General features: G+C 46.3%; 1 protein-coding gene across 1 annotated transcript in view; it reads right to left on the reverse strand.

Moving 5' to 3' along the window:
- Nucleotides 1-23,815, reverse strand: part of GCN1 (GCN1 activator of EIF2AK4) — a 1,783,851-nt gene that overhangs the window by 1,598,933 nt on the left and 161,103 nt on the right. The window contains exons 4-8 of the mRNA XM_069619734.1: nucleotides 13,169-13,300; nucleotides 9,391-9,499; nucleotides 1,087-1,185; nucleotides 847-981; nucleotides 582-650 (exon numbers count right to left, since the gene is read on the reverse strand). Coding sequence (XP_069475835.1) covers nucleotides 582-650; nucleotides 847-981; nucleotides 1,087-1,185; nucleotides 9,391-9,499; nucleotides 13,169-13,300 — 544 coding nt within the window. The remainder of the gene's footprint in view (nucleotides 1-581; nucleotides 651-846; nucleotides 982-1,086; nucleotides 1,186-9,390; nucleotides 9,500-13,168; nucleotides 13,301-23,815) is intronic.

Raw genomic sequence — 23,815 nt, forward strand, 5'->3', positions numbered from 1 at the left:
CTGAAGGCTTCTCTTCCCAATAAAAAGTCAGGACAGGTTGAAAAAAAAAAAAAAAAAAAAAAAAATGCAACATGTTTGAGTGTCCATAGAATATTGAGGCAAAGTTGCCTAAAGAGAAATCTTTCCCAACAATAACAAAAGGACAGTGTTTTAAAAAATAAATAATTAGTAATTCATAGTTCAGCTGCACCTAAAGAGAGAAAACCGTCGCTAAACTAGTATCAGATGAAGCAAAGGAAATAATCACAATCACAATAATGGCACACAAAGCAATCACAATGCAGTGATACCATTTAATTTCAGCCAATAGCACAAAGATATATTAAACCAAGAAATAGTGAGTTATGATCACTCGAGAAAAACCCAATCACTAATACAACGCACCATGCAATGCATCTGAAGTGCACACCACCACACAAGACGTGCCACTGCCAAAGGATAAAGGAACAAACACTAGCTGGCTGACTGTTGGATCTTGTGGCACAGGTCATTCATGTGATGCTGTGCAGGTGTACTAAAACCAGTCAACAAGGGCAGTGCTGCACCAATGACAGTTATCACGTTAAAAATGTTTATCTTACCAGTAGATGCTTCTGGGGTTTCACCTTGCTCATTAGAATCATCTTTATGTAGAAATCCAACAGGGCACTCTGCAAGACAAACAGTCAGTTACATCACTGTAGAATACAATACAAACATCCTTCCCTGCAGAACACCACCACTGCAAGGTGTTTGCACCCATTAAAATGTGCATAATGATCCAGTAATCAGGCATGACTGGAAACATCTGACCAAACGTTCCCCTAGAAAAATAGTCCTGTCAAATAGGTTGGCTTTGGCCAGCACCTTGTGTTTGTTAATAACTTCCATTTCTTTTTGGCTTGTACAGAACTGCACCAAGAGTCCCAGCATCCCAGTGTAGCTCTGGTTGGGCTCCAGACTGACGGTGGTGGCCAGGTACTGATCTACCAATCCAGGGTTCTAAATAAAAGAAATAAATAACTAAGACACCTGGTAAATGTCAATTCCATAACCGTACACACATTATTTAATATGTAGTAGAGAGTATAGATAAAGGAGTGTCACCTCTTTCCAAATTTGGTTCAGTTTCCTGACCACTCCTTTCACAGTGTGCTGGTGTGATCCTCCAAGGACTTCCATCAGCAAGAGGCACTGAACTTCAATCTAAAAAAGAAATGATGAGTTACTTTCTGTCCATTTGCTAGGTGGGATTTATTTTCAGAACTACTAATGGGGTAGGGTACTGTGTAGCCAACCTTAGTGGACAAGACATGTAGAAAAATTGAAACCAAATTCTTTGTAGTGCATTAGGAGAGATTTTCGGAATTAGTCGTTGTGTGATGTGAAGAGGCCAACCTAGTGAATATGCAACAGTTCTCGAAGTAACACAGGCTGAACTAAGATTTAGGCGTTGGGCATCAGGGGTGTCTGTGTGTGGGTATGTGGGTACTGTGGCAGGTCGGAAGAAGGAGTCGGACAGCTACTTTGGTTTTTAATGAAAGTATATTGGAAATGCCCATCTTTTCCCTATTTCTAGAGGGATCACACTATTATACAATTTAACTAAAAAGGTGCTAGTCTACTGTTAGGAAGTCAAAAGTAATAGTCCGAGTCCCAAACCCAAGTTTACCTGACCCTACCAATAATAAGAATAACTCCAATATAGGCCAAAAGAAGGCGCATCATCTTTTGGTCGTTCTTCAAAGAGGCTTCCTCTTTGGATGGGTGTCTTCTCGCATCTCTTGGTTGACAGACACATGTCTTTTGAATATAGATCTTCCAAAGTTATTTGGTTTACTAATCTCTTGATATTTGCTTCATGGGTTTGTGCAGCTCTTCCCAAATGCTTATAGTTTTTATACTCTAACTGCTTTACAATAGTGTTTTTCAGTTCGATATTACTTGTAGCCAGTTCGATATTACTTGTAGCGTGGTGATTCAACCTTTTGACTATTTAGTTCGGCCTTGTTCAAATCACTAGTTCCTGTCTCTGGGTTTCTTGACACTATATTGTCTCTTAAGGCCTCTGTCCCCTTTATAGTCCTGGTTCGTCAAACCTCCTTTTCTGCAGATTTCCACCTTCTTCCCAGGGTATTTCTTTCCACATTTCATCCATTTCCCCAACCATCATTGTTTGTCACTCTGTATGGCTTTGTCAATTTTCCAAAGTTCATTTACTGTTTGACTTTCTAAGTTAAGATTTCTAGAGTCTTTTCCCCTCCCGCTACTTTGCTTAGGTGGACTCCCACCTCTCACCGTTACCTTTGTCCTTGTAGAAGAAAGTTGTGGGGTTCGGCACACCTTTGGGTACTCTGCTTCTCCCTTTCTCGGCTCAAACTTAGTTGTACAGGGTCCTCCCAGAGCTCTGAACACCCTCTGGTACTTGGTTACTCGGTGGCACCTCAGTGCCTGCAGTGGAATCACTCTCGTGTGGACACACTCTGGTACCTGGGCTCTGGGTACTCGGAGGCCATCTGTGTTTGCAGACGGTAGAGAGCGGACAACGTTCCCAACACCTGGGGTTTCAGAATTACTGTCCGTGCCTTCCGCCCACCACACCGACGATGGTCACTATTAGGGAGATTTTTCAGTTTTATACCAAATCTCCACCACTGAGACGCCCCCCCCCCCCACACCCTCCCCAGCACTTTGATAGACTCCTGGATTTTCTGGTCTGTTCTTCGCAAACCTTTAAAGGGTGGAGCTAAGGGCACCAGTAAGTATTGCTAATACTCGCCAGCTGTACTCCAATTTTTCCTCAGACTTGGTAAGTTTCCCACTGTTGGTTCCAGTCAAAGATACCCAGGAGCTGCGCATGCAAGAGAAGTTCTGGTTGGGTCCAGGAGCAGAACGTAATACTTTCCAGTGGATGAATGCAGCAGACCATTTGTTGGGAAGGCCGACTCCAATGGTTGTCACCGATGCACGCAACGGCAGGTGTCACAGATATCACCATCAAAGAAAGCCTTTTATCTCAGGACCCGTTGAGTTGGGACACCAAAATTTCACAAAATGCTACTTGCAGGCCAAGCTGAAGACCCATGAAGTTCTGAGTGGAAAAGGTGGAATGGCAATGCTTCTACCAGGGTAGCCAAAACTGGATATGGTCCTCTCAACGGTCCGGAGGTCGAAGTACCAAGGAGGGTCTTCTAAGATCAGCAGCCAGACAGGGCTCCAGTGCGTCAGCAAGACTTGGTCGCCAGTACGGATGCACTGGTCTTCCGTTGGTCTTCACATATACACAGGACACTTGGCTCCTCTTCCGATCTGGATGCAGGATTTCTCTTCCTATCCTAAAGTCCAGGTGAGCACAGAAACTCAGCCAACCAATAGAAGATACATCTGACACACACCCACCCAGTTTGTGGATTTGGACCAGCCAGTCCCAACCCACTTCCTGGCTTGCAACACACATGGCCTGCACTAGCCCGCAAAAACCACTGCTTACCCGGGAAACTGCATGACCATAAAAAGGAAATTCCTGACCTCAGAAGGCAGGAAGAAAGCCAAAGAACACAATGGTCAAAGAACAAGCAAAAACCTTGTGGCACGGCCATGTTCAGACACTAGCTACAGTTAGTAGCCAAATGTGGTAAACGTGGGAAGGCCAACTAAAAATACAGTAGAAATGGTAAACATGTAACAGCCGCTACCAGCTTCTCTTTAGGCACATTTAAAAGTAAAGAAAAAGTCCTTTGAATTTAGTCTAAGGTGAAAAAAAGGTTTATTTTGGAGATGCAATGTGCAATATGAAAAAGTGACTCAAACTGATAACATGTCAAAAGAAAAAGGGAAACAGTTTCCCAGTACATATGAGCGAAAGGCCAGTGAAGGGAAGCTAAAGTCTTCACTTCATTATAAAATGCCAGGACAAGGTGTAAAAACAAGAGCAAAAAGTTTGGCGGTCTATAGAATAAGGAGGAAAGGTTGCTTCAAGAGATTGACATTTTATTTCTATCGCGCTCATACACAAGTGTCACAAGAGAACACCTTCCTAACACTTACTGTACACATTGCTCTTACAAAGTGTTTTCTTACCCGTCAGTGTAGTGCTTTTTTCCTTACCTATATAACAATTACATTTTTCTAATCGATTGATCAATCCAAAACAAAAGATGTACACACAGTGTTGGTTGTACCTTCTGCCCACCCTGCTCTCTCAGGAAGTTACACCTGTGCTGCACTGCCACCTTATACCCTAAATAGCCTGTTCTATTTGAAGGAAACCTTGTGAACCAAGTGAGGGTCGGGTGCAGGGGGGGGGTCAGGTGGGGGGGGGGGGCAGCTAGTCCTTGGAAACAGCACCCAAGGAAAATCATCTTGGAGTGCATGGCCATTTTCTATCCTACCTATGCAGAAGATGGCTAACAAAGAATGCATCCAATGAACTAGTCTTAAACCACGAGACAGCCATTTGGGCATGCAAATGACAAAAATGCTTTCCTGTAAAAGTAAATGGTGCACGACAGGTCACCTTTAAAAACATTTTTGAAAGTGTAGCACAGCTGGCATCCTGTTCAGGATTGTTGTGCCCTTAGCTGGGTCTCACACGAACACTGAATACATGACACACGGGAGCCATGCTCGTAGGTAACCTTTCCTCGATTCTCCTTCACAATTACTGCCCTTTATCCCGCCGTCCCTCCTCTTCCCCCTGTCTCCTGTTCGCCTCCCCCTTCCCAGGGGTCCTTCGTCCTTCCTCCTTAAAGGGGGTGTGTCCTGTTTCCCTGGTAACACCCCCCCCCACTTAACATGAGATTTCCTGGGCTACATTTGTTCAATCAGCCATTGGGGCCGCCTTACGGTCCGATGAGGCCTGCCAGGTGACTTTCGGGTCTTGCCTGCATTTTCTCGTTGCAGTGTTTGTTGCCTCTTCGCCCCTTGCTCTCACCGTCTCGGCCGCCGCCTCTTCCCTTGGTTCCGGTTCTTGCACGTATAACTCGGAGAAGAGGGAGGCCTTTTCGTGTCATCTTGTCGTGGTGGTCACCGGTCCTTTGTCCACTGTCGCTAGGAAGGGATCTGCGCCGTCTCGTGAATACCTCCTTTTGGATGGTCTCTGGCGCTCTAGGGCCGTCTCCTTGATCGGGAGTTGTGGGTCCATGGCCTTTCACTTGCGGTCTGCCCTTTCCTTGGCTTTGTCTCTCCAGCATCTTGCTCAAGCATGTAGCCCTTCACCCGAGTGTCTTCAACTGATCTGTACTGGATGTCGATGAGGGCGTGCACTAGTGCCGTCCGATGGCTGAGATGGCCGAGACGGCTGGGCCCTGTGGCGGGACTCAGGACAATATGGATGGTGGTCAGTACTCCACAGTCTCCATGTGTTGGGTCCCAGTGGGACTGTCCTTTTGTCTGTAGCGGCTGTGCTGTTCCGCGCTGGAACATGTGGGCTTGGGACTTGCCCACGGGGTATTCTGCCTCTGTTTAGGTAACATGACGTTTACTAAAGCCTCTGCGTTCACAACGAGCGGCATGTGCAGGTTTCCAATCCGGACCGTGACCTCGGGTGACATGGTGTCATCTGACATGGTACTTCTCAGTCTCCCGTATTCTCCTTTGTACTAGTCATGGGGGGTGGTAGTGGTATACCCCCTCCCCCGGTTTCGGCATCTCGTAAGGCTCTGGATGCTCGTATGGCTCACAATCGTCTCGCAGGATGGGCTGAGCGCATGTGCCGTACTCTTGATCAGGTCCGTACCTCCCTGGGTGACTTAACTCTGGGTAGAGCAGGCGCTCATGCTTGCGACGGCTGTGTGGACAGTTGTATGCGTCGAAGTGACGCCTGGGTGGGTCGATGTTCATGTCCTCAGTGGCACTCAGGACGCTGGCAGCATAGGTACTTCTCTTGGGGCAGTGTTTCATGGTCCCTTCCGCAGTTTTGCCGGTCATTGGGCCCTCTTCTTCGTACCGGACATCTGGTCAGGTATGGTAGCAGTTGTGGACTGTATGCAGGGGGTGCAGGCAGTCTCTCCATGCACATTGCCTGAAAGTGGTGTTTTTGGTCACAGCGCATGCATCTCCGTCCGATAGCTGGGCACGGTCGTCTGTGTGGGAAATCACGTCTGCACCTGTAGCATTGTACGTCGCTCTGGGTTTGGTGTTGTGGGCGTCTTATTTGCGGTCTTATCCAGGGTCCTGTGGTCCTAGTGCACCACGGCTGTCCTACTGTAAGGGCTTAAACAGTGTCACGCACTTTTGGCCTTTCAATGGCGGCTGCCTGTGTGTCCACTTGTTCGTATATACTTGCTAGGTCAATGATTTTCTGTATAGGCAAGGGCTTTTTGAGTAGGTGCTTTGAGTGTTGATGAGGTGCACCCTTCTATGATCCTCAGCCGTATAGCTTCATCGTCATTGAAGTTGGCGAAGTCGCAGTGCCTGATGTTCGTCTGGAGATGGATGACAAATTCCCCTATGGACTCATGTGGGAGATGAGTGCATTGATTAAATGCGTGACGTTCATAGTCTTTGTTGGGAGATACCATCACGTTCATAGTCTTTGTTGGGGGATACTATCAGTGCGTTAACTGCTGCAAGAAGGCGTTGGTACGTGCTTCTTTCTTGCGTAGGGATAGTTTTCATGATCCCCCTTCATTTCCTTGCCTGCCAGGTTGACAAATATGTCCACTTTGTTGAGCGGGTCAGGGTCTCCTACTGCCCGCATGAAGTCCTCGAATTCGTCAATCCATTCTTCCTACCTTTGGCCTTGGTCGAGGTGTGGGTGAAGGGGGAACGGGTTGGGCCGTCTTAGAAATGTGGCATGGGACGCGTGCTCTAGGTTTGCAAAGGTGTGCGCCCCTGCGTCAGCAGCTTTCTGTTCCTGGTCTCCCATCTTGGCAGGGTGGACTGGCGTCGGTGCCTTAGTTCACTATGTGGTAGTGGGACTTTCCTGTGGTGGTCCAGGGCTGGCGGTAGCGTGGCTGGACTCTGCGTTGTTTGGGGTGGTTTGCTGCCCCCCCACCCCGTAGCTGTTGGGCTGCAATTCAGGTGGGTGAGCCGCTGATGGTGCCACTAATAACGTATTCAGGGGTCTGCGGGCACTTATGCAGGTTTGAGGTGATCTGTTGAGCGGTGCGCAGCGTCTCTTGCTGCTTATGGGTACCTGTGGTGATCTTGGTATGTGGCACTCTTGGGAGCGGTGTGCAGTTTTTCCTGCAGCCCTACATGGTCGCTGGTCCGTAGATCCTCTATGGTGGCTAATGCGTTGTGCGTGCCTAGTGACTGCTTGCAGTGGTGTGTCTGGGAGTCTATTGTTAGCTTTGTTGTTGGGGATGGGGTGGGGGGGCAGAGCGCAGTGCCGTGTGCTTTCGTGCTGCTGTGTGGGTCGGCACGTGCTTCTTGCGAGGGGTGGAGCCGACTCACAGCTCATACGCTGGCGGGTGGTGCTTGGCCAAGCTGCTTACCCGTTCCGGCGTCCCAGTCCGGCTTCCTGTTTCCACGGCCCTCTGCTGCGTGAGCCCTGGTCTGCAACCGGTGTTTGGTGGGTCACCGCGCAGGTTGCTGCTCTGCTCTCACCCTTGGGCACACTCTGTACCGTTGGGCCTTGTGCTCCGGGTACACTTGCTGCCTATCCTGGTGCCGCAGTCTGCTCCGCTGGTACTAGTCTTCAGCTGGTCTGCTTGGTGCTGCAAGGCTGGGCTTCACCTCTCCGCCACACTGCTGGATAGCCTCACCTGCCGGTCCTCTGCTGGGCCCACTGTACCAGTCGTCGCACTTGCGCTGCTGGGCAACTCGACCCACCATCCTGCTGCTGGCCTTCCTTCGTGGGCCACGCGGTCTGCTTGGCTGGCGACTCGTGTCCTCTACTGGGTGTTGCACGCCTGTCTACTGCCAGGCTCTGTTCACCCTCCAATCCAACAGGGTGTAGCTCCTCCTGCTGGGCTCCGCTGGCCCTCCGGTCTGCTGGGTGCAGCGCACCCTCCCTCCCGCTGGGATCCTTGCCAGATGAGACTTCTCCTGCTGAGCTCTGCTGGCCTTCCGTTCTGCTGGGTGCTCCACACCCATCTATTCCTCCTGCTGCATGGCGTGGGGCCTCGTCGCCAGTTATGGTTCCCTTAACTGGGCCTCACACGCACACCCAAAACAGGACACACAGGAGCCATGATCGTAGGTAACCTTTCCTTTATTCTCCTTCACAATCACTGCCCTTTCTCCCGCCATCCCTGCTCTTCCCCCCCCACCTCCCGTTCCACCTCCCCCTTGCCCGGGGTCCTTCCTCCTTAAAGGGGGTTTTGTCCTGTTTCCCTGGTAACAAGGATGCATTCAAAATGCATCAAGTCGTCAGAAAAAGAAAGGGGGAAAACAATCACTCCCCATAAGGTAGTGAGTAATGCCGCTTCCTAGATTTCAAGGAGGGGATTGGCTCCTCACTGCCACCAAAATGAAATGAGTAAAGCAAGGAGGGGAGGATAAAAAGACAGCTGGTTCAGAACGGAGGAGGATCGATAGCAATATAGATCCTACGGGAAACCAATGGAGGAAAGCCAGAAACCAAACTCATTGCCAAATATCTGCAATGCTTTCCTCATTTTTTCTACAGAGACCAATTTTTTAGATTTCGTTTGAATCTATTAAAAACGAAGGAGACCATTAAGCAAAGGTCCAATGATTTGAGTACTCAGGTCTGTAGACTTCGTAAAGATGATGATTCATGTGACAATCATCAACATTTGGTGATGGACTGTGCGACCTTAGCAAATCAAAGCTTCTATTCTTTGGTTTAAACCAGACAAGTACGGTCATAGACATAAGGATTTATGGTGGAAGATTCTGCTTTCAGTTTCAGGCGAAAATATTCCAATAACTTTGGCTTTGGTGACATTTCTAATTTTGATTCAGGAAAAGTTAGAGTAATTGCTGATTGTTTTATCTTGTCAGTATGCTCAATAGCGCACTCTTCATCTGTAAAAGGGTTTCTACCTGTGTTTAAAGGTTGTCGATTGTATAACCATGTAAATCACGTTAAATAAAAAAAATACATTTAAAAAATATTTAAGACAGCTACATGATGCAGTGGCAACTTCAGTTTATTCAGCTTTCAAAAGGTATTAAGTTGCATATCTGCAAACTGATTTGGATCCTAGCTTTTATTGGCTAGTCTTTTTAACCTCACTCGGCAAAAAAGTCAGCTATGGTCCAAATCAGCCAGCAGATATGCTAAAAGACCCCATTGAGGTGGGTGGAAATTTTCAAAGATAAAAGGCTTAACACCATTGAACGCAAATGTTTGAAGCCACAGTGGCATGGGGCATCTCTATCGTTAAGTTGATTCTAGTGAACTGAAGTCAGAACTGCATCGCATTTACAAGCAGAAAACCACTCTCCTATGCAGGAGCCCTTTCTCTACCCACACAGTCCAATACTACAGAAACCTACCAGCTTTTTCCACATTTCGCCTTGTCGCTTGTCAGGTGTTGGGAAGACAATCGGCATGAGAAGGCAAGTCCAGGAGAAACCGAGAGCAGCAGCTGATCCACTGCTCTTGCTGTAAGGGAGAAATTAATTAGTCAGACCTCTGTGGCAAACCAAATAAACAATCACATTAGACAAGTAGTCTGGATATACAGTCCTCCAGTGGGCAACAAGAAACCATAGATGTCCACAAACAACCTACCCCCAATCAGGGTCTGGTCACATAACGCAACAAATGATCTTCACCACTTCTGCATCAAGTGAGAAAGGTTGGCCACAATAGACCTTTCACCATTTATGGAAAGAAAACGGGTAGTTATAAAAGGTTTCTTTCAGGTCAAAGAAAACCTCTATAAATCAAAGCTCAAAGCTATAGTCACATTATTATTTTTGGGAAATTCTGGTTGGAAACCAAAAGCACTCAAACTATTGGACAGTCCCTCAACTAGAGTTTTGATGCCAGCAGTGCATACATCTCTCTCCCTTTGCCATTAAGGTTCAACACTTGAAAACTGCTTTTTGAAGAAAGACCTTCAACAGGAGAGCCAGAGATTGAGGCATGGAATGTGAAGTAGCCTACAACTCAAAGTACGCAGCTCATTACATAATCATTTGTTTCTTCTTGGTCCAGTTGAAAAATATGGCACTGCGTCATATCCTACGGAAGAGAAATACTGTCAGGAGAACGTTATTTGATTCCTCCTCACATTCTAGGACATTAGTGTGTTTATATAATCTGTTGAGATTGCCGTGTACTACAAGAAAGAAATTGTTCCCAACTAGGTTTTTTCAAATGGTAAAATTACATGGAACCAAAAAATGTATTCTACTTGTTCCACTTCATTTGCAGGATGCAGCCCTCCCCTCTGGACATGTGTAATGTTGCTAAAACTGGTGGGTGCCCGAGCAGGAAGAGGAGTGCACTGAACCTTTAATCTGCTGCAACCTACTGCCCAGGGAACCGACGGTTCAACTAAAATAGGTTAGTGCAAGGGTGGTTCTGGGCCCAACCCATCTAGGGAAGAGTAAAATATGGGTACTTAATGATCAGGGCACTGCAGGCTCTGAGTGGGTTCCTGGTCGAGAAGTAGTATAAGCAACCGCAGACATATGTGAAGGTGGAAAAGGGAGGACTGAAACTGCATAAGCACATGAAATCCCTGGGTGCAATTTTATATTTAAAATTGCATTAGCCAGGCAGCATTACAACTCCAATTTTGCAACTTTGGCAATGCACAATCAGAGGAACCACTTGTGTCTGCTTTGCACTACAGGGAACGTGTGCAGTAAAAATGAATGGGCTACTTCCGAGTTAGGAGTATTAAGACAGGCTGAAATGATGGAATAATTGTTGTTCTGACAAAGCAGTACAGCATGTCATGTCATTGAACATCAGTCTTCTCTCTGGGAAATTTGAATATGCCCATGGAAACCCGATGGCTGGTCTGTATAACTCAAGGCCTAAATAGTTTTCCCACATCAACTTGTACAAGACATGAAACCTAAAGCACACTAAACTTTTCCAACAAATGCAGCCAAAAAAAATAAATAATTAACAAGGAGTCGACTACACCCAAACCACCAACGGCCAAAGTACTGTTAGGCAAGAATGTATGTAGTAACCCTGGGGGAGACTACACAGCCCTTGCCCTCTTGGTATTAGGTAACCCACCTATTGGTATAGGCCTGTACTACACAAATTGGTAGCGTGGCTGAGCAGCGAGGCTTACCTCAAGAGGGGTAAATTAACATAACTTTCTAAATAAGCATTCTTTAAAAAGGGCAATATATGTAGCAATTAAATACACTTTGTTACTTTTCCAGAATCAATACAAAGCTAGCAGATCCTCTTTAGAGATGCTTCTTACACACTTCCTACACCCTGAAGTGACTTCAAAAAGTAGGACAGTAATGGCATTTATATAATACTAGTACACTTTGTAGATTCTGAGGTTGGTAGAAAGGAAAAGTCAAGTGAAGGAAAAAAGTTAACCAGGTTCTCAGAGCATGTGAGCACTTTAGATCTCCCAATGAAGTCTAGATAAAAACCTTACCCAGCAATAAATAGTTCAAAACCAAGTTATAACCTATGAGGGACAACAAGAATCAAAGTCAAATGGACAAGAAGAGTCTGCAGGGAGCCAGGACAGCCAAGGTCAATTGGAGCACAGTCTATGGAGCTGAGGTACTTCTTAGATAGTAAAAGTCTTGCGCAAAGTTAGAAAGTTTGTTAAAGAAAAATCACTGTAGAATTACAAGCTGTTACACATGAAGGGTAGAGCAGTTATCAACTCTAGAAAAGTAGCTTCTGCAAATCTCAAATGAGAGGAGCAAAGCTAAAGACACTGAGGTAAGTACCCCAAGTCAGAACAGTACTTTTGGTTAATTTAGAAGAGGTTACAGCTGGCTTCGGTCTGGTTGCAGCGATGCAGATCCTGGGCTACTGGGCCTCAGTCGTGGGGACAAGAGGGAGGACGACTGGAGACTCCTGCGGCAGCAATTCAGAGGTCGGCGGCAGCTGCAGGCTTTTTCAGATCAGCAGCACTTTGTGGTCTCAGCGCTCAATAAACAGCACCACCGTGGACCTTGGAAACTGGTTGGGCTTCCTTCACTCCTGAAGTCCTGCACTCTGGTAAGGGGACTCAAGCTCTGGCCGTCTTGCTTCTGGAGGTTCCTAGGGAGACTCCTGGAGCTTCTGGCCAGATCACAGACTTTGCACTCGACTATAGATTTCTCGACCCCTGGCACTGAATTCCTGCAGCAGCAAGAAGTACAGCCAGTTGGGGAAGATGGTCCAGTGGAGTTTGTCTCGGTTAGTTTGTTCCACTAACCCAAGGGAAGAAGTTGTCCATTCGCGCTTCTCTTGTCGATTAGGAAAAGGAGTTTCAGCACAGCAGCAGGGCTTCACTGGGTAATTCAAGGGTCCAGGAGGATGCAGCAAGCTTTGTTTCACAGTTTCATCGTTGGGTTGTTGTTCCCCAGTGGTCGACTGTCTTCAGTCCCAAAACCATTGCCTTTTAAGCAGGTTTCTCCCGTTCATGCACAGCCTAGCTGTCATCCAAACAGCAGGGTGGCTGTCCTGCATGGACAGCCAGCCAGCCAATAAGGACTGGGTGCATTCAGGCATTCCTAAAGACAAAGGACAGGGGAGCATCGGGAACCTCCCTGACTTCCTGCCCTTCCAGACACACTGGAGCCAGAGATTTAAAGTAGTGAGGGCAATGTAAGAAATGTTACATGAGTAGGTAGGAAAATGGGTTACTAAGTAACCCACTCCACATAAGTGTGTGCTGGACCTACAAAGAGAAAAATTAAGTAAAGTCAATTTCACTTTGCTATTCTTGGGAACAGTAGTTCATACAAGAAAAGGTTTTTAAACCTTGAGAAATCTAAAGGATTCCTCTGCGACACTGCACTGGGGGTTGTGTGTCACCATTCAAAAAGTAGAAGCCTATGGAGTTTGTCAGACTCCAAAAACAAAGGAGAAACACAAATCAGTGAGTGAGAAAAAGGGCTCTCACTCGAGGGTAAAAATTTAAAAGTCCTTAAATCCAGCAAAAGAGCTTGGGGTCTCTAAGGTGGGAGGAATTAAGCACCAAAATGAAAATTCTCCCCAACAAGTACCAAACGCCTCCCACAGTAAATTCCCATGGGCACAAGTACATTTCTCCCAGGAGTGCTCAGACCATTCCCCAAAGCCTTCGGATTGGCATGACAGGTTGTTTCAAAGGACCAGCCTCACCTGGGAGCTCCATTCTTGGCACCAAGCCCAGAGGACTGCAGAGAGAGTAGCAGGTTCTTGGCTGCAACCTCAGGCTGTGACTTGACAAGCTGCTGGATGGCGGCACGGAGGGCCCGGCGGGATGCTGCATCTCTAAGAAACGAAATATAACAGCATAAAACATCACAAACAAATCAGAAACATGACTCAAGACAAACTTTCAGGCTAATTAGCAAAAACTTTTTTTTTTAAAACAAAAATCACTAGAATTTAGACGGATACAAAACTAATAAAACAAGTATATACAATCTCTCCTTAAGGAATCAGAGTTAGTTGATCAGCGGATCTAGTTTAAGCATTCAGTCCAGCACCATACAAAGAATCCTTCCAAAGAATTGACAGACTGCCAGCCCCTATACCACAATGCCTTCATTCCAGTAAGCCAATCTTAAATGCTGATGTGTTGTAGAAACTTTGAGCGTTCTTATGCACGGAATGCGATTACCATAATAAATGATCTCGGCCCCAAATAACCGGACAAAATATGGCAAAATACTTCTTTATTATCAACTCAAATAAATTAAGGAAACTGGCGAACAACAAATCTTAGTCCACACACTCAGTTACATTTGGTTTATACAAAGATTTTATACCTCAATGTGCGTCAGCTGTGATGTCATCCTATGTGGCAAATAATAAAACATATCGAAGGGAGGGATTGGTTAGGGGAACATATCTACTTCTAGTTTGTATAAGTGTGTCATCATTGGATGCCCCCTATCTGGTAGGTATCCCTTGGACCTCCCTCTATGTATAATACAGATTAATAACGTAATAGCAGTGGCTAGGCCCGTGCAACAATGTAGGGTCCATCATTACACAGGCCCTCCGATTGGTTCGCATTTTCTCCCAACCTTGAACATACAGCTTGTTAACAGCATGCAAGTAAAACGAAACCCAGGTTCAGAGAACAATGTCAGACTACTACCCACTTGCCCAATTAGTCTACCATCTCTCATCAGCCAAGGCTCCACCTTCGTAGTTGACCTTGCAGAATGTTCTTTTCTCTAGAAGGGAGTGTAGGTCTGCCCAGCCCTCCAGATAACATGCTCATCGTGCCTTTTTACGCATGTAATTATGGCAAATAGGGATTATTTCATTTTCTACTGCGTACCGTGTACGCTTTGATTTATTAATTTAAAATAAACATACTTTACACCACTAGATGGCACTGTAGCGTTTCTTTTGTCAGCAGCATAGCTTTTCTTACGCATGGTGAATTTCCAACTGAAAGACCAAATCTGTGACTGCTAAATGGGCAACACAAACAAGCATGCACCCTTTAAAATGTGTTCATACCCATAACTTCTAATAGCTTGATATGCTAAAATTCAAGTTTGCTTTGATGTCCTTAGTTGAATATTCTTCAATAACCATACAGAAAATGCTGGAATTTTGTGACTAATCTCCAAACCTAAGTGAGTTTATGGCACAACTTACTTTTTGGGGTGTTTTTAAAGCGTTGAAAATAAAGTGGGTAAATCCAGGATGTTTTGCCTTTTGCATCTTCTAGTTTTCCATGCAGGATTTGGAAAATAAAAAGGCAGTGATATTATTTTGGCACAAAATGCTGCTATAAGGATTTATGTTATGATGCTTTACTATGCAAGTAAACTCTATAGGACAGTAATATTCTAGGTCTTGACACCCAAACCTAAAGGTTTTGTTCCAAGTATAGCGCGGAAGAAGGTGGCCATGCCCAAATTGAAAGAGCTGGTTAAACTTCCAGCTTCGCTTAAGTGTGTGATGCTGGCCAAATAATGTAATCTGACCCCAACTTCAATTGCAAAAATTGGAGTGCTTCTAAGTTTACATCCTTACAAAAGGACAGCTTTAATAGGTATAGGGACACATTGGTATATACTGGTGCTCCTCTGCTAGTGGCTCCAATACTGCTGCATATAATTGCATTATTGCTGTACTGGCCCTCCCCCATTCTTCTAACACTGGATTTGACAAGCAGACAGTGTCACCAGCCAGTCAGTGTACCATAGATTCTAGTATAGCGGACTGTGGTAGAACCAACATTACATTTTCTCCCCTGTTGCTGCCAGCCACTGAAAGTGCTTGGGCCGTCCAGAGTACTGCCACACGCTCTGCAATGCCCTGTTATGCTATGATATGGAGTCTTTCATTGCACACCATCTGCCATTTTCACACTTTCTAGGACCTTTAGGTTGTGCAAGAAGTGGGTGTTTCAAACTCAAAGGAGAGAGCAGTTAACTGATTGCAATATTGAAGCTACACTACAATATTCTTATCACAATGAGTAATGAAGTTCGATGCCTCTACACCATTCCTCCAAAGTCTCTGAAGTTAGTACCTCTCCCAACATTTGAAGGGTTAGCCCCAGCCTACATTTTAGCCTAGGTGCATCCCTGGATGTGCGCATTTTGATAGGCAGGGAGGTGAGGGAAGTCTGTCCCCCAAACTGGCAGTGTTTAAGTTTTACTGTGTGTGCTCAGAAAAATTTACTTGATCAAAGGCAGTAAAGCTTAAAAGCTGTTACTTTCAAGAGAGTCTTCCATCACCTCTCTGCATATTGCACTTTAAAATATCCTATTCAATAGTTGTTCACCAGACCATGGGAGGAGGTGGACCTCTCTGCATATTGCACTTTAAAATATCCTATTCAATAGTTGTTCACCAGACCATGGGAGGAGGTGGGTAGAACAGTGGGGGCTGAGCCTCCAGGTTTGCCCTGCCTATTCTTTGAAGTGGTCCCTCCCATCACGATTTAATTCCCCTTCCTGCCCCCCAAAATGTAGGTTTTGTTGTGCCCCTGCATGGGAGAGAGGTCACCTCTCCCCTCAAAGTGCTGAAATAAAGGGGCGGGAGCAAACACATCTGCAATTATTCCTTTACTTGCTGCCTTTTGCAAACCTGCTCTGTAATGTATAATTTATAAGGTTATGCTTGCTGTAGTAAGACATGCGCTTACTGTTGGGCTATACCATGAGGGATCGGCCATTACCCCATGTAGGGATGAACGGGTCCATTAGCCTGAACTGTATATATTTGCCAATAGCACATGCAGGGAGGCCATGTGCCACTGACGCATGCAGAAAGGAGATGCTCACTTAGCATGTGCAGAGAGGAGATGTACTGCTGCATGTGTACGGAGGCTATGCCAATAACAGGTCGAAAGGGAGTATGTGTTCTTATATAGCGCTTTTAGCCAAATTCCTTCAGCTTTTAAGCACTGTGGTAACGGTCATTATCCCATTTTGAATGGTACTTGATTTATTACAGCAAAACCGAGCAGAAAGCCAGAGGAGCACTGCTGGGCATTGAGGTGGGGGCTGGTGAGGACATGTTCAAGTCAGGCTGAATAAGGAAAGGGGAGGGGGGGAAAAAAATAAAAAATCGGGTACATTTGGCCCTAGTACATTTTGTCCATTTCCAGCACTGACAGTAACTTGTGTGAACGGTCATTCTTCATTATTGCTTTTCTTGTAAGAACGAAGAGACTCCTCTGCGGTCTTCCCTCTGCGCCACACCCATCAAGGCTGCGTCACTTAATTGGAACTTGGGAAGTGCAGGCCGCCCTCCTGCCCAGTAGCTTTCCACCTTTTCTTTGGATGCAACGTTAAGACTGGCAGAGAGGAGATGTGCTGTTATAGCATGGGCAGAGGTGATGCTACGTTAACAGAATAAATGTCCCCATAGTACGTACTTAGTAAAGATGTGTCATTTGCACATGTCATGGAACAGAAGGGCAATTAGCATGCAGCGCCAAGATGTGCCGTTAGCATGTGCATAGGCAGGATGTGGAGTTTGCACATGCTAACGGCATATCCAGTCGCTGCACAGGATGTGCAGTTAGTACGTGCAGGGATGGGATGTGCAGTTAGCATGTGCAGAGAGGAGAAGTCCCATTAGCATGTGCATAGAAGGCATGTTAGCATGCACATCTCTGTGCACATGCGCGCAGTTAGCACGCATGTACAGAGAGTTGTCCCACTAGTATGTTCGCAGAGAAGATGCACCATTAGCAGACGAGAAGAGATGTGCCAATAGCATGCGCAGAGAAGAGAATTGAGGTCACTATGGGTAGAGATATGTCCTGTCAACGTGTGCAAATATCAGACTAAACAGAAAGTGTTCTATCAATACGTGAAAACAATGTCTGCCATTAGCATATGCATAGAGATGTGCTGTTAGCATTCGCACGGTGTAAAGGTGCAATTTACACATGCAAATGGCACAAATTTGCTCTTCAAATGCTAACAGCACATCTCTGAAAATGCTGAAAGGATATGTGCCTTTACCATGTGCACAGAGTACGTTGCGTACTAGTGAGTATGTGTCAAGTGGAGATGCGTAGCCAGCATGTTCAGGGAGGATATATGTCATTATCAAGTGGAGTGATGTGCTGTTACTATGTGCCCAGACGGGATGTGCCGTTTGCATGTGGAGTGAAGGGCTCTGCACAAGCCAGACAACTTTGATCTACAACACTTTTGGTCTATGGGTCTGATTTTACGTATGCATTGGGTGTATGTGTTGGATACGTTTTACTCTTGCAGAGGAGAAAACTCATTTTTACTCTTGAAATTGCATTTACTCTAATTTGAAAAATCATTGGAAAATACTCCCACCTCAAAATCTTATCTGGAGCACTGGGTATGCCACCATCTACGCCTGGAGCTTCATGACTAGGCCTGGTTTTTGATCACATGTGCAGATACGATGATTTTGTCCATCTCACCTTTATATTATTGCTTTAGAGACCTTGCCGATGGACGTACCGGGCGTTATGGGGCCTGAATACCGAGCGATCAGGCTTTCAACGAGGTAAGAGGACCCATAACGCACAGTGCGGCCTGAGGGCAAGGTCAATAAAGCTATTAGAACCCACGGGCAGAGAAAGAAGTTAATTTAAAAATATAATTTTTTATTATTACATTGTTTTTTAGGGGCCTTGAATATTCCCTATATAATATTTAAGTTTAAAAAAACAAATAGCTTTTTGTAATGTTATCAGAACCCATGGCCAAAGAGAAAAAAAAGGTAATTATAAAATTTGATTTGTAAAATTATTATATTGTTTTTTGGGGACTTAAATATTCCTTGTGGAAAAGGAATAGTTTTTAAAAAACATGAAAAATAGCATGTCAAAAATATAAGTCATGCTTATTTATAGTAAGCTTTTCTTTTCACTAAAACTATTAAAACGGAAAAAGACAGTATTTGTAGGAAAATGTAATTTTCACTTTTGGCCACTAGAGGGGGGCAAATCACTGTTAATGCACAAGAAGAAAGCAAAGTGCAAATTTGCGGGCTATAAATGAAACTGCGAGCTATACCGGTTCTTATAGGCCGCAAATTGACCAATCGGAAAGGGTTATTCACCCGCCCTGAGTTCTAATTGGTGCGATTTCATTCCATGTCAGGTGTCATTACCCTCTTCGGCCTCTGGAGACTTGTTGCTCCATCTCACTTGCGCCTTTTACCTCCTTGATTATTCAATACTTGGCACTCACAAATGTTCGCTCATTTACTTAATCCAAGAGAAATATGTCCCGTGTATGTTGTTTATCCTCGTTGGCTCCATTTGTATTCTGCAGTTTGCTTCTTACTGCATCACCCTTGATCCTAGGCATATAGATATTCTTTCTTCCTCACACAAAGCTTTTTTCCAGCACCTCTCAGCACTGCAGCCCTAGTCTGTCTGAGGTAATTGGTCATTCTTAACAAGAGTCCAAAGTGCATCTTTTCAACATGGCCACTTTACCCATGTTATATTTTCTACCACAGCAAGCTTCTATGCGACTCCTCTACCTTGCGTTTCTGCGTATACATATTTACTCCACATATGGTAACTGATCTGCTGCATATATGGTTTCTTACTCATATGACAATGCATTACTTACCGTAAAAGCATTTCTGATGGTTGTATCTGCTTAGATTCACATGCTGTGCATAGGTCCGACATCCAGTGGTCACTGCGGAGTATTGCATTTTGTTTTTCGTAGTTGAAATGGGGACGTCGACAAGGCGTGTCTGTAACACTATCCCTATAGTGACGTGTGTTGTACCCACAATCCCTCACGCGTCGAGGTCCCTCTGTTTGTATTTTTCTGCCCTGAGGGAGCCTTCTAGACGTGAGTGAGTACAGAAAAGAGAGAAATATAGAAAGATGTCTATGTTCCTTCCATCCGAGCGGGGAGGAAGGGTGGGCGCATGTGAATCTAAGCAGATACAACCATCAGAAATGCTTTTACGGTAAGTAATGCATTGTCTTCTGATGTTTGTTAATCTGCTTAGAATCACATGCTGTGCATAGACTAGCGAGCAGTACCCGGAGTTGGCGGTGGGTTATGAGAAGGAACAGTAGAGAAAAGATGTCTTAATACTGCCTGTCCCACCTGGGAGTCAGATCTAGAGTGTGCATCTAGACAGTAGTGTTTTGTAAAGGTGTGCACAGAACTCCAGGTAGCCGCTTTGCAGATGGACTCAAGGGGAACATTTGCAATGAATGCTATGGACGCCCCCGTGCCTCGAGTAGAATGTGCTCTTGGCCTAAAGGGCAGTTCTCTCTTAGCAAGAGTATAGCAGAGGGTGATGCATTGGACAATCCATCTAGAAATAGTGGACTTTGAAACTGCATCCCCTTCTCTTCCTGCTGCCACCGAGACAAAGAACTGAGTAGTCTTCCTCAGTGATCTGGTTCTTTCCATGTAGAACATGACCGCTCTGCGCACATCTAGTGTGTGCAGTGTCCTTTCTCCCAAGTTGGAAGGATTTTGAAAGAACGCTGGTAGTTCTATAGACTGGTTTACATGGAATTTTGAGATGAATTTTGGAGCAAACCTTGGGTGAGTGCGTAGAACCACTTTATCTTTGTGAACTGTAACAAAGGGGTCTAGAACAGAAAGAGCCTGTAGTTCACTTACTCCCCTGATGGAGGTGATAGCTATTAGGAAAGCAGTCTTGAGAGTGAGGTCTTTAAGAGTTGCTTTGTGCATGGGTTCAAAAGGTGATCCCATGAGTTTTGTAAGTACCACGTTAAGGTCCCATCCGGGAGCTGGGTCAGCTATCGGGGGTGTATTCTTTTTACTCCCTCCATGAAGGCCTTTATAACAGGGATCTTCCACCACGACACTTTGAGTTGGGAAGTGGTGTATGCAGAAAGTGCCGCTAGGTGGACTTTAATGGAATTGAACACTAGACCTGAATCTAATAAATGGGTCAGGTATAGAACAATATGTGTGGGAGAGCAGTCAATTGGGTTGATGCTCTTTCCTCTGCACCAGATGACAAATCTCTTCCATTTGCTAGAATAGCAGTGGCGAGTGTTAGGTTTTCTGGCTTCCCTGAGGATGTCCATGCATCTCTGCGGGAGCTGTAGGTGTCCAAATTCTACGACCTCAGGAGCCAGGCTGCTAAGTTCATGTTCTGGGGGCATGGATGCAGCGTCCTGCCCCTGTCTTGTGACAGCATGTTGTACGGGCAGGGGAGTTTCACTGGGGGAGATAGAGACATCTCCATCAAGTGAGCGAACCATGGCTGTCGGGCCCACATTGGGGCCACCAGTATCATGGTTACTTGTTCCTGGTGCATCTTGTGCACCACCTTGTTGAGAAGGGGAGTCGGGGGAAAAGCGTAAACAAATTTCCCTGACCATCGAATCGACAGACCGTTTCCCTTGGATTGGTTTTGGGGGTACCTGAGGCGTAGCTTTGGCATTGTGAGTTCTCCAGGGTTGCGAACAGGTCTATTTCTGGGAATCCCCATTGCGTGAAGACGTCTAAGACGATGTCTTCGTGCAGTCGCCATTCGTACTCTTCGGGCAGGGGGAAATCTCTGCTGAGTTTGTCTGCCAGCAGATTAAGTTCCCCTGGTACATGTTGTGACAGGAGGAACATATTCTGCTTGAGAGCCCACTTCCATATGTTCTGGGCCAGTTTGGACAGGCCTGGAGAGTGGGTTCCCCCCTGCTTGTTGATGTAATACATGGCTGTGGTGCGGTCTGTAAGGACCATCACTGTCTTGCCTTGTAGGTGTTCCTGGAAGGCTTTTAGCGCCTTGAACACCGCTAGTAGCTCCAGAAGATTGATGTGTTTGGATGCTACGCTCGGAGTCCACTCTCCGTGAGCAGTCTGATGGGATAGGTGAGCCCCCCATCCTGTGAGGGATGCGTCTGTGGTTAGAGTGGCTTCCGCCGCGGGTGTGGCAAAGGGTTTCCCTTTCTCTAGGTTTTCTTTTGTCCACCACTGTAGCGAGAGAACTAAGGCCTGCGAGACCACTAATAGATCGTCCCATAGTCCGCTGGCCTGAAACCACTGGCTGTTGAGCCACTCTTGCATAGGGCGCATGCGCAGGCGCGCGTGAGGTACCAAATAAATACACAACGCCATCATGCCTAGCAAGCGCATTGCTTTGCGTACCGTCACCTCTCGACCGACACATATTGAGGGACCTGAAACAACATGTTTTGAACCCTCTCTTTGGAGGGGAAGACAAGGCCGAACTTTGTTTGAATTAGAGCCCCTAGGAATTATTTGATTTGGCTGGGGTCTAGGCTGGACTTCTTTTCGTTGATGGAGAAGCCCAACTGGAACAAAAGGTCTACCGTCTTTTGGGTATTGGAGAAGCAAGTTTCGTAAGAATCCCCTGTTATGAGCCAGTCGTCGAGGTAAGGGTAAACTGGGATGGACAACCTGCGCAGGTGGGCCGCTGCCACTGCCAGTACCTTCGTGAATACCCTCGGTGCTGATGCTATGCCGAAGGGTAGCACTCTGAACTGGTAGTGTTTGCCCTCTATCATGAACCGGAGGTACTTTGTGCGCTGGCAACATTAAAATATGAAAGTATGCATCTTTCATGTCCAATGTTGTCATGTAATCTCCCTGTGATAGCAGTGGGATCACTTCCTGTAGGGTCACCATACGAAACTTTTGGGGTTTGATAAACTTGTTCGCTGGGCGCAGATCTAATACAGGGCGCATGGTTAGATCCTTTTTGGGTACAAGGAAGTACACTGAATAAATACCTTCCGTTACCTGAGATAGAGGCACAACCTCTATGGCTCCCTTTTCCAGCAGTTGCTGTACTTCTTGGAGAAGGATGGCAAGGTGATCCGGTGACATGCGTCGTCCCCTCGGGGGTCTGTATGTTGGGGAACTGTTGAATTCGATGCAGTATCCGTGGGCTACGGTGGAAAGAACCCAGCGGTCTGACGTTATACCCTCCCATGCTGGAAGAAAGGATGTTATCCGGCCCCCGACCGGCGTTGCATGGGAGGGGACGCGAATCTTCGCGTCACTTGGTGTTGTTAGGGGCTTGGGAACCTCTGGGGGTGGACCCTCGCCCTCTTCCTTTGCCCCCAACGCTGTCCTCTTTGACTGTACTGGCCACTACTGGTCTGGAAGTTGGTGGCAGGGTACTGTTGCTGCTGGTTTTGTTGTTGGCGTTGGCCACAAAAAAGCGTTTATTGCCATATCCGCGCCTGGTAGCGGGCTTAGAGATTTGGTCAAGAGTTTTGATTGTATCGAACTCTTTTTTAGCCATCTCCAGAGCCTCATCCACCGCCTTCCCGAAGAGGTTGGAGTCTTCAACAGGTTTATTTATTAAAGACGCCTGTGTCTCCGGTTTGAACCCTGAGTTGCGCAGCCATACGTGACGTTTAAGGACTATTCCCTGAACTAGGGAATGTCCCGCAGTTTCTGCCGCATCCAGAGAGCTCTTCACAATACTCTGGTTGACCTGGGTTCCTTCACCAATAGTTGAAAGCAGGCGTGTACGTAATGGTTCCGGCGCTTCTTCGGCATCTTTGCGCAGTTTAGCCCACTGCGCGTCCGCATAGCTCGCGAGCAAAGAATTGTTGTTGGCAATTCTTGTCGAAAAGGCGGCCGAGAATGTAATTCTTTTAGCAAGGGCATATAACCGCTTGCCCTCCTTGTCAGGTGGTGCCTCACTGGTGAAAAGTGGTACCCCTGCCCTCTTTCTTGTGTTGGTTACTACCAGGGAATCCGGAATGGAATGTCCCCTGATGTACAGCGGGTCTGAGGTTGAAGGAGTGAAAAGTTTTTCAATTCTAGGATTGACCCCTCTGATTAGTGCGGGTGTGGACAGCAAAGGGATGATTCTTCTCCTCACCGAAGCGAGGAGGGGAATTGTCTGACTGACCGGGGGTTTCTCCTTAATTACCCTTTCTACAAAGTCTAATTCAGGAGAGAGCTCCCCAGTGTCTAGTTCGAAGTGTGCTGCTGCTCTGCGCAACAGGGCATTAAATGTGGGTTGATCGTCAATGGGAGACGTGTTTCTAACCGGTGAAATGTCAGGAGGATTTAGATTCAGGACATCAGTGTCGGAATATATTGATGGTGATTGCCAGGGGTGAGAAGGTCCTTCTTCTGGATTTTCTCCGAAGCCTTCTCCTACCGAGTCTGGGCTGTCCTCCAGACCTTCCTCCTGGTTCCGTCCGTCTTCCTCGTCCATAAAATCATCCTCTTCCTCAAAATAATGTTCTTCCCCAGTGAGGTCATACACACTGTGGAAGTCTGAGGCTGTGTCCTGGTGGGGATTGACTAATCTTGGAATTTTGGCCCTGGGGTCCTCCTGAGGCCCTTCTCTTATTCTCTTTGGAGTGGGAGAGTTTTG

The sequence above is a fragment of the Ambystoma mexicanum genome, chromosome 10 (assembly GCF_040938575.1).
Source record: "Ambystoma mexicanum isolate Mex_15411 chromosome 10, UKY_AmexF1_1, whole genome shotgun sequence".
Classification (NCBI taxonomy): domain Eukaryota; kingdom Metazoa; phylum Chordata; class Amphibia; order Caudata; family Ambystomatidae; genus Ambystoma; species Ambystoma mexicanum.